We start from the raw sequence: 11,455 nt of genomic DNA on the forward strand, positions 1-11,455 counted from the left end.
TCCTGTTTTGCATTGTTCCCTAATCATTTCATATGTACAAGGCTTGTCTTCCCAACAAGCTTATGAACTCCTTGAGGGCAGAAATTGTCTTGTATATCATTTTTGTGTCTCACAGTGCCTATTGCAATGCTTGGCATATAGTGAGTACTCATAAAAATGCATGTTGAATTAAATTGAACATATTTTTCTTTGGCCAACTCATAGTTACACTCTGGCTAAAAATTTGACACCAGTCATGACAAGTTCAATTTGAAACCGAAATGAACTTTATGAAATACAGAAATTGTAATAGAAAGTATAACTAGGCTTTTATAGTAGAATTTTAAGCATAGTCATCTTCTATTATTCATGATAATGGAAGGAAAAAGAGAGGTAGATACTATCAAAGAGAAGACTAAAAAAATTTTATATGGCTTTGGACAGCTGTCTGAGACTAGGCTTAGAGGCATGCTTTCAGACAATCATTACCTTTTTGGTGCCCAGTGTTGATTCCCTCTTGGCTTGGCTTTGTTATTGGTGGACCAAGGCATGGCTTCGATATCAAGGGGGTTGGAGGCTTGAGGCTGACAGGAGTAATCTACTCTTGGATAAGTAAAAGCTGGTTATAATGGCTTTGCTTTAAAAAAACAAACAACTTTTCTCCCCTTCTCTGAAATGAACAAAGTTTTATGGGCATGTGGATATGGATAGAAATTAAAGTGATTTAGTCATAGAATCATAGAGTCTTAAAGTTGGAAGATCTTTTAGTTTAACCTTTCAGCCTTTGCTTTGATCATTTGTAATCTGAGATATCCAGTAATGAAATGGGCTGTCTCTTCCTCATGGTGAGTCAAAATCTGGCTCACTCTGCCTTCTCCTCATTGGTTCCTATTTTCTGATCTCTCTTCTAGATGACAATTCATTATGTGACAGTTCAAACCATTATCATCTTGGTTACCTTTCTTTGGATATGCTCTGATTTGTCAGTAGCTCTTTTAAAATGTTGCCCATACCACTGAAAAGAATACTTCAGATGTAGTTGGACCAGCACAGAATAAAGTGGTTTTTTGTCTGTTTCATTTTAGACAAAATGCTTCCATTAATGTTACATAAGATTGCATTAGGGGTTTTTTTTTGTGGGGAGAAGACATATATATATATATATATATATATATATATATATATATATATATATACATATATACTTTTTACTTAGATTGTCAACTAAAACCCCTAAGTCATTTATATTAAGTGCTGTTAAGTCAGGTTTTCCCCATCTTGTACTTCTCTAGTAGATTTAAAAATAAAATTAAGCAGAAAAGAGAAAGGTCAAGAAAAAAATCCCTCCCATTCATCACAGAGGTAGGGAACTACAAATAAGGAGTATTGTATGCACCGTCAAACACAGTCCATGTTTTGTTAGTTTTGCTGAATTGCTCTTTTTCTTTTTCGATCTCTGTTATAAAAGCTGTCTCTCTCTGGATAGGAGAGTAGTGTATTCAGAAATGAATGTGATGTTAAACTAAAATAATTTAAAAAAAATAAATCTGATCAGAGGACCTTATATCTATTTATCATAAATTCTGATCATCATCTGATATATTAGCTTTTCCTCCCGAGATTCTGTGATTTGTGAATGTGATAAGCATGCTGTTTATCTCCATCCAAGTTATTGATAAAAATGTCAAACAGGAAAGCTGAGACTAGATTCCTGCCACACTCCAGTAGATAACTGGGTTGATATTCTCCCATTAATCAGGACTCTTTGGGGATAGTTGTTCATCCAGATGTAAAATGCACTTATCTATACTGTTAACCATCTCCTATGTCTCCATTTATCTGCAACATTATAAAAACATTGTCACATTCCTTTCAGAAATCAAACTACAAGTGTGCTGTTACTACAAGTGTATCTGTTTTGTGATCTGTATTAGAAAAGTATCAGCCATATCCTCTCTAGCTGGATTGGTTTTTAATATGCATCTTATTTTGTTCCCTGACCTATCTAATAAGCCTATCAAAAAAGGAAATGAGGTTAGTTTAGGTTAGTATAACTTGTTCTTAGTGAATCTAGTGATACACTAGTATCTAGTGATCAGTGCTTTCCATGTGTTCAGAGACTATCTAATAAATTTTCTAGGGGTTGATGTCAAGTCAAGCTAGAAGTTCTAGCTTCTAAAATGTACCTTTTATACTGTCTTGGAAATTGGAACATATCATGTGCTTGTCCTTCATCTTGTGACACCACTAAATTTCTCTAGAATTCTTTTTAGATTGTTCACAATAGCTTCATAGTCACATCTGCTCTAATTTATTATGTTTCTTAACTAGAATTGATTTTCTTTTCAACTTAATTATATTTAATCTTTTCATTGTGAAGACAATTTTTCTTGGTAGAAAAGACAGAAGCAAAACAGGAATTGAGTAATTCTGTCATCTGTTTATGTTTCCCACCCAGAGTAAAATGGGCCTTTCTTCTTGTTCAGAATATACCTAAATAAAGCTGTTTTTAAATGACTGTAAAATTTTTAGCTTTTGTACTTGTCCTTTTAAAACCTGCACCCATCAGAGAGCTCCCTATCTATGCAGGCTGTGGCAGGGATTGGGGGCGGGGAGTTTGTTTCGGATGTCATCCCTTTTTCTTTCCTGATGAGATGATTTAAGATTGCATGGTCAATATTTTTTTAAGCATCTCTCATTCCCCTTAAGCAGCCTTCCCTTTAGAGTTAGGAAAAATTGTTGCAGGGGATGAGATTTGAGTAAGTCCAGGTGAAACATTTGTCAGGTACTAGACACTTCTAGCAGCATGAGACTTTGAGCAGCTGTCTTAAGAATTGAAGTCTGCTGTTACTACAGTGTATCTGTTTTGTGATCTGTATTAGAAAAGTAGCAGCCGTATCCTCTCTAGCTGGATTGGTTTCAGTATGTTCCTATGATAATACCAGTTTTCTACTAAGTGCCTGCTATGTGTATAATACTGCACTAAGCACTTGCAGTGATAGAAACATCAAATAAGTCACCAACCCTGCCTTCACGGAGCTTATACTATAGGAAGATTATTATTTTCCTCTCCTTTTATCCTTACCCACATGCTCTCTATTGTGCTTCTGCCCTCAGGATTGTCTATTTTCAAAGACTGCTGTTTTCCCAGTCCTTTTTTGGGAGGGGGGGTAGACAATTGGGTTAAGTGACTTGCCCAAGTCACACACCTAGTAAGTGTCTGAGGCCAGCTCAGGTCCTCCTGACTCCAGGGCTGGTGCTTTATCCACTGTGCCGTGTAGCTGCCCCTTCCCACTCCTTTTTTTCTTTATAAAATGAGGAGGTTGTGCTAGATGGCTTCTAAATCTGTGATAATAAATATGATTTAAAAAGGAGTAGGAAGGGGCTATGGATTATGGGTAACTCTCCCCACTGTTCTTTTTTTCCTACAGTGTCTTCTATAGTATCTGATTTTACCAGAGACGTCTAGGCATTTTTTATATCTTCCACAAATTCAAGCCTAGGATTACTTAATGTACCACTAGTTCTTCCACATCATGGAAGTTGCTTCCCATGTTTTACTGCCTACCATAAAGGTAGTAATATAATAGCTAATATTTATAAAGGCTTTAATGTTTGTAAAGCACTTTACATATACTTCTTCATTCATTATTTGAAGGTAGAAATACAAGAAGCCTTAACCAGGTAATCATCCTTCACACCCTTTCAACCACTTTTCCCTTGCCTTGCCCCCCCAAAGTGTTGCACATTTCCCCTTGGGAAGAGAAGAAAAGCTAATTTTAAAACATTCATTAAGTACCTTTCATTAATAAAATAGTTCTTTGGTTTCCTTCTAGGTCCTGTTATTGCTTTGGAGTTTAATGGAGATGGTGCAGTAGAAGGATGCCAGCTCATCATAAATGATGTATTCAATGGGACCAAGGTGAGAAATTGTATCAGATTGAAGGAAGATTGGGATGAGAATTATACTTGAAAATTTTTCTACATGGAACTCCCTGGTTGAATAAATTGTTCCATCAGGACAAGTCATCACCTTCTCTGCATCTTCCAGTCTCAGAGTTTTGCCCAGAGCATTATGAGATTAAGTGACTTGCCCAGGGACCCCATAGCCATTGTAAGTCAGAGGTAGGACTTGAACCCAAGTCTTTCTAGCTTTTGGATCAGCTCTCTATCAACTACCTCACAGGGCCTCTTGAAAATTGTATGAAATGATAATAGACTTAATATGTTTATAGCTCAGTTAAAATTTTTATTCACACAATTTTTCTCATACTAGGGGTGATACCAATATTACTTCAAGTAAGCAAAAACTCAGAGTTCATTAAAAACTTCCCTAATTTGGAATTTTGATCATTTGAAAGCAGCCAAGCTGAAGTTTGCCTTTCTAATTATCTAATAAATGATTTAGGAAGTAAATTAATAATAGATTCAGTTCATCAGATACTTATTGAAAATTTAGTATATGCTGAGGACTTTTCTTACAGGAGAAATGTAAGACTATTACATTGGGGATAGGGCATTTGAAGGAGCTGTTCTCCAGCAAGGGAACAATAAATGGTGGTCAAATTGGAAGTTAAAATGTATGCTAAATTATAATAAGAAAAGGGTACTTATGTCTAGGGGAGAGGTAAGTGTGAATGACTATAGTTGTCCTGTAAGTCTTCATGGAAGAAATGTAATTTTAGCTGGACTTTGGAGGATAAGTAGGACTTTCTAGAAAAGGCAAATGAGGGAGAATATTTTCTGGTCTGAATTAGGGGGTGGTAATATGAGCAAAGGCAAGAATAATTATGATATATTCCAGTAAAATAGGAAGTCTGAATCTTGACTAGCATTGAAAGTATCCTGTGATGGAGACTCTTGAATGTTAGTGTGAAGAATCAGAACAAAATCAAAGCCTCTTAACCATTTTGTGGGTGTCCTGGACTCCTTGGGCAGTTTGGTGAAGCTTATGGACCCCTTCTTAGAATCAAGATTTTAAATATATAAAGTAAAATGTATTGAATTATAAAAGAAACATTCTGTTGAAATGTGGTTACCACAGTATTAAAAAAAAAAGTTCATAAACTCTAGGTTAAGAGCTTTTGAGCCAGAGGGAAGATATCATCTTGTCCAGCGCCTTCATTTCACACATGGGGAACATGAGGCCCAGAGGAGTAAAAGGACTCCCTCAGTGTAATAGAAATAGTAAGTGGGCAGAGCCAGGACCAGAGTGTAGGAGTTTTGACTCCCAAGTCCATTACTCATTATCCTTTTCAGTGCTGGATTTTAGATTTCAAACATTTTCTTTTCTTGAATAGGAAAAAAAAAAACTATTTCCAAGTACTGTTGAGCACTTCGGAAACACTATTATTGACATTTGAAAATAACTTTTTACGTTTTTTAAAGCAATTTAAAACTCTCTAGGACCTCTAATTGTTTTTAGCCGAGCTCTCAATTTATAGATAAACTGAGACCAGAGACACTAAATTAAATGACTTGCCCAGGATCACAAGACAGTAGTTGATCCTAGAGATGAATCTAGCTAGGTCCTTTTGACTCCAAATCCAGTATTCTTATTGACACAGTATGGCATTACCTTATCCGCTTGATTAGTTAATTTTTTTTAAGACATCTGTTTATTTAAGCAAATTCTCTAAACATCCTTGCAAGTCCACATTTCCTTAGCCTCTCTAAATTATTGCTTTCATCTTTTAAAATAATCTGCTTTCAATTTTTCACCAGTTTAGATATTCATGAAACTTAATGATACCATGATTTGCTACTGTCCTTTTAGATTTTTAATTTCTTGAAAACTATGCATGTACGTTACATTTGCTGCTTTGTTTTGTTGAACTATTTTTTCTTTCCATTGTTATGAGAAGGTGAGGGTTTATTGGGAAGTAACTAGTAGAAAATTTTTTAAAGCATTAATAAACATTAAAAGATAACTATAAAAATCCCCAAATCTGCCATTTACATTTATTTTTCTTTGCACTCAGAGTTGAGAGATTTAGGTTTGAATCGCACCTCATATGAATTTTGTGACCCATGGGCAAATAATTTAATAGGTCAGATCCTTAGTCTCCTCATTTTTTTTAATTTTATTATTTTTTTTTTTAGTCTCCTCATTTGTAAAATGGAGGTAATCCTCACACTGTCTAATGATCTAAGAGAATGATTGTGAGCAAAGTGTTTTGGAAACTTTAAGGTGCTATGGTATTGTTTGATTACCATTTCATGATAGTTCTATTTCATGAAAAGGTTTGTATTGAGAAGAATGAATAAGATATGCTCTAGAGCACTAGGTTCTTCTGCCTACTAATGATAATTTTGCTGTACTTGGAGTAATGACGTATTTAATACTCCACAGTTTGGAGAGATCCATATAAATCATTTTATATGAATATGGGAAATAACTGAAGAAAACTTACAAAAACAGGGACAAAGTTATACAGGATGGAAAAACATGTGATTTCAATTGGCTTTACTGGAGGGGACATTCATATTGAAGAAATCACAAATCCATTGAAGTGTATGAGTTGATAGGTTGTTGTCACTCTGATTTTTATGATTTAAGATTTCCTTAATAGAAATTTTTTTTTTAAAGAATGAACCATTTAAGTATGTGCAAACACAGATATTGGTGGGGAGAAATTTAAAACCCAGGATGTCTGTGTATGGAGTTGGGAAGGACTTTATGCTTTCCTAGCTACTTTCACATCTATATAACTTCATTTTTCTTAATAGCCTGGGCATTAAGAGGGTAGGTGTTAAGAGACAAAGAATGGTTAAGTGAGTAGTTAAGTAAGACATATAGTAACTGAACTAGGACTAGCCCAGTGCTCTTTGTAGTACAGCATGAGACCTTTTTATATAAACCAAAAGACATAGGAGCTTGGAAGAAATCATGAAATTTCAAGTGTGCTTTTATAAATTATCTAATTTTATTTAATGAAGATTTTCATCATAGCACTTTTTAAAACTTTTAACATTTAATTTGTAACTGCTGGAAATGTAATATATCAGTTATAGGAGACTTGAATGTTTGGATATCATCTTGAATGAATCTTATTGTATTTAGAGGGCAGCAGAATTTTTAACTAGGTTCAGTAGTGAGCAGGATTCTGATGTTTTGTGTTGATTTATTATTAATATTTTTGTCTCTTTTAAATTTAAAATAGATGTTTGTATCAGAAAATAAGGTAACAGCTTCTGGAGATGTCGATAGCTTCTACAACTTTGCTGATCTACAGATGGGGATGTGACGTGAAGCCCAAATTTTCAACTTGTTTATGTAGGTTTTGATAGTATAATTTTCACACTAGGAGTATTTTTTAACTAATGCTAAAACGTTTAAAGATTATTTTTCAAAGAATTTGTTTAGTATAACATTTACTTGATGCAAAACAGATACTTCATCTTAAAATTCACATTTAATGTATTTTATGCACTTTTAAATTCTTTTCCCACTCTTCTCCCCTAGAATTTAAAGGTTCACATTTCTGAGGCTGTAACTTAAATGAACTGTCAATGAAACATATACATACAGTTTTAGAAAGTGAATAAAATGTAGCACTAGGTGCATAGGATTTAGGACTTGGAAGGGGCCTTAGAGAGCCTTTACTCAATCCATTTTACAGATGAGAAATCTAAGAGCCCCTGTCAGTTAAGTAATTTGCTAAAGGTCATATTTGATAGTAAGTGGGCAAAAAACTGGGATTTGAAACCATATTTTCCCTCTTCAAATCCGTTGCTTTTTCCATTATGCCACACTAAATAAAACTTAACCAAAACTTATCAAGATTGCCATTTAAACATTAACATCTAAAAAGAGCATATTGAAATTTTGTATGATTTTACTTATTTTTATATAGTGCTATCAGAAAAAAAGGCTATCTAATGATTCATTAAGCTTCTTAACTAAAACTATTTAAATTCCTGATAATTTAGGCTATCACGTTGGTTCTGAGGAAGGACTTTTGCACAGCCTGTTATTTGTTTGGGTACCTCTTCTTTTTAGGAAGATTTGTTTCTGTAAAGTGTATCTGTTCAAATCGATCGAGGAATTTCAGTTGTCATTGATAAGGATTATAAAATGAAATGATGGCTTTGTAATTACAAGATGAAACACAAGTGGGTTGGAGCTGGATCTATTGCTATATAAACTAAAGTTGTCAAACAAACTGATGGACATTTGATAAGTTGTTTTACCATATAATTACACCAGTCTATGCGTAGCACAACTTTCTAAATAAAGATTCACATTAGTGGTCAACTTTGGAACTAAAATTTTTACAGCTCCTTCGGGAGGAGCAAGGGTATCAATCAACAGGAATATAACTGTGACCTGAAATCTGAGGACGCTGCCCAGAAAGAAGACCTCTCTTCTGATAATAGTCTAATGTTAATATATTGATTACCAAAAAGCCAAATAAATTTGGTTTCCACAAAATATCCTACATGTAAAAAACAATATTAAAGTAACTTTTCAAACTGTTTAAGTTGTATAGTTATTTGGGTGGGTGGGGAGCGTGGATTGTAACCTAAAATCCCTAAAACCATTTCAGAGTTCAGAAATGTCTTAATAGATTTAGGAAGAATTGAATTTGATCTTTCCATTGTGCAAAAGATAACTCACAAGCAGGTGCTCCATTTTCATAAGTTTGCAAAAGGTCTATGTTGATAGGCTTAAACACAGAAAATAACTTTTTTCTTTTTTTAAAATAAAAAGTAACTATTTTCTTCAAAAATTCTTCTCAAGGTGATTATAAAATGTGAAAATTTAAATCGTGACACATATTCTTTATTATTTTTAATAATGATTTTAAATATCATTCCTAACTACTTCCAGAAATTATATGCACTTAGAGATAATGCAGTGTAATGACCATACACTTAAGCACTTAAAGAACCTCTACTATATACCTTATATTGTGCTGATTTTTGCATTTCATTTCTTCAACTTTGATGAGACCAGGAAAATTCTTTAAGATTCAGGAAACGGTTTCTTAAAGTAGAAATAAAAAACAGTAGTTGTTTATTAATGTTTTGGCTATAACTAAAGGAATACGTAATAATCCACTTGGCAGTAAGAGGACTTTTATTTGTTTAGGTTAGTTGAACGAAAAAAAAAGACAGATTTGGAAATAAAAAACTATTTGAAGTTCTAATCATGATTAAATTATAATAAATCCACTGTTATGCATATGCCTTTTAAAACCAGAATTCTTAGTTTTTTAAAAATTAAAATTCAATGCTGTATTAAGTCTGTCATTTGGGTTTTATCTTTTCTGAGATATTCAAATACTAGTTGAGAAATATGCTGTATAATGAGGTGTTAATTTTGAATTTTTATCATATGCCTTTAGCATTTTTATTAGGCAGAGTCTAAAACTGTATATACACCTCACTTATTTAGTTTTAAGTTGATACTATTTATGTTCTTTTGAACATAAGGATATGCTTTTATCAAAAAGTACTTTGATTTCCTATTATTTGAAGGGATTTAAAAAGTAAGTGAAGTTATATGCTAGCATAGTTTCCATTACTATTACCTTTGATAATATCTGACTATACAGCATTTCTCTACAGAATGGCTTTCCAATTCATGGACACTTACTGTTATGAATGTTAATTCATTTTCCTAACATGTTATATTTAAACTTCCTTCTAGCTTATGTCTCTTGTATAATATTACCTGCTTTATACAACTTTTGTATATTTAATGTCTAGCTTTTGTATATATTTCATCTAGCATTTGTAAAGTGGAATCAATAATAAACCTTGTTAAAAGTAAAATGCTTTACTACTCACTGTATATAGATCACTAACATGTTTCAGATATACATCAAAATTGTGTATCATGATGTGAATCTGTTTTAGTAGTAAAATAAAATCATATGAGCCATTTCCTGTTGTTTGTGTTTACTGCAAATTGAGCTCTGCTTCAGCAGGCCACAGGATTTACACTATCATTTTATTTACCATATTATCCAAAATCACAAACACAAAATTTTAATCAACTTTTATATTAGATTTCAGAGCAAAAAACCCATCTTATCCAAAAGAAAAAGATATCACTGTAGGAAATTAAGGCATCTACTCAAAAAATATTAACTAAATTCAGGGTGTAGTAAGAACAAGCAAACCTTGAAAGTGTGTCAGGGTATATTTAAAATTCATATACTGCCTATCAATGAAGTATGCATTAAACAGCTACTGTGAACCCAGCACTAGGTACGGAAGTGCATTGAGGGATATGAAATGTTTAACACGGATAAATCTACAGTCTTCTTGGGAAGTTATGACAAAGTGTTTAATTAAAGCTTACTGTGTGGGTGGTAGATTTAATGGTTTTCAAAAAAAATTTCTTTTGCTTGTTCCTAATATTGAACCAGTAATTTAAAATTGTTTTTTAAAGAATAGGCAGTACTTAGGATCATAGGTTATAGAGCTCAAACAGATCTTTGAGGCCTATTCCTGTTTTTAAAAAAATGCATTGCTATCTTTTGTTTTTATATCCCTTACATTTCCAAATATATCCCTTTCCTCTTCACTCCCCTCATCAGGGAACCATCCCTTGTAACAGGTTTTTTGTGAAAGAAGAAAGAGGGAGCAGTTAAGTAAAACCAACCTACCAACCAAAGGCAATACTGTATCTGTGACCCTACTTACAGATGTTTGGCTAAGTGAGTTTGGCTGTACTAAATTTTTTTCTTCCTCTTCATGTATTAAGTGTACGTCATTTCTCTGAACTATTTTGAGGAAATGAGAAGCATTTATTAGGCCCCTACTATGTGTTAGAAGCTGTGCTAGGCCAAAAGTGTATAAAGATTAACAGTGGAATAGCCAGTGTCCTCAAGGACTTTATGTTCTATTAGGATTGCATACATTGATATATACAAAGGAGCTATGAGCTGATTTTGGAATGGAAAATAATAGAAGGAAGGGCCTCGTGTACAAGGTGTATAAGCTGAGTCTTGAATGGAACCAAGGATTCTAAAAGGTTAGAACTGAAAAGGGATTGCATTACACATGAGAAACAGCCAGTGAAAAGACATGGAGATAGGAAAATGGAATGTCGCCTAAAAGCAACCAAAAGAAGGTCAACATGACTGTAATAAAGTATGTGAAAAGGAGTACAATATTGTGTGTTGGGTCTGGCAAAGTAAGTTGGGGTCTGGTTGGGAAGAGCTTTGAATGTAAAACAGGTATTTGTCCTAGAGGAGGCAGCATGGTGCAGCCTTAAAACTGCTGCATTTGGAGGCAAATGGCCAGAGATCACATCCCAGCCCTCCCATTTATATTACCTATGTGACTTTGAGCAAGTCACTTTTCCTCTGTGGTTCTCAGTTTTCTCAAATGTAAAATGAGGAGGCTGGGGGTCCAAAGGGCACCCGCTGTAGCTGCTAATAGCTGTTGGGGATCTCTTTTTGATGACACTTAGGGGCTCCCTATCAGTACCATTGCAAGGTTATTGGTCTGAGTTTCACTA

At 33.9% G+C, this 11,455-nt stretch overlaps 1 protein-coding gene across 2 annotated transcripts in view; it reads left to right on the top strand.

The window, feature by feature from the left end:
• The window catches only part of RP2 (RP2 activator of ARL3 GTPase), a 46,403-nt gene extending 36,535 nt beyond the window's left edge, over window positions 1–9,868 (top strand). Inside the window, exons 4-6 of one of the 2 annotated variants that reach the window (XM_036746255.1) lie at window positions 3,816–3,901; window positions 7,143–7,255; window positions 8,260–9,868. In XM_036746255.1, coding sequence (XP_036602150.1) covers window positions 3,816–3,901; window positions 7,143–7,226 — 170 coding nt within the window. In that variant the 3' untranslated portion in view covers window positions 7,227–7,255; window positions 8,260–9,868. Of the gene's footprint in view, window positions 1–3,815; window positions 3,902–7,142 lie in introns of both variants that reach the window. The other variant, XM_036746254.1, reaches the window with a different exon arrangement.
• Window positions 9,869–11,455: the final 1,587 nt, after the last annotated feature.

This window comes from Trichosurus vulpecula, chromosome 2 (genome assembly GCF_011100635.1).
Source record: "Trichosurus vulpecula isolate mTriVul1 chromosome 2, mTriVul1.pri, whole genome shotgun sequence".
Classification (NCBI taxonomy): Eukaryota; Metazoa; Chordata; class Mammalia; order Diprotodontia; family Phalangeridae; genus Trichosurus; species Trichosurus vulpecula.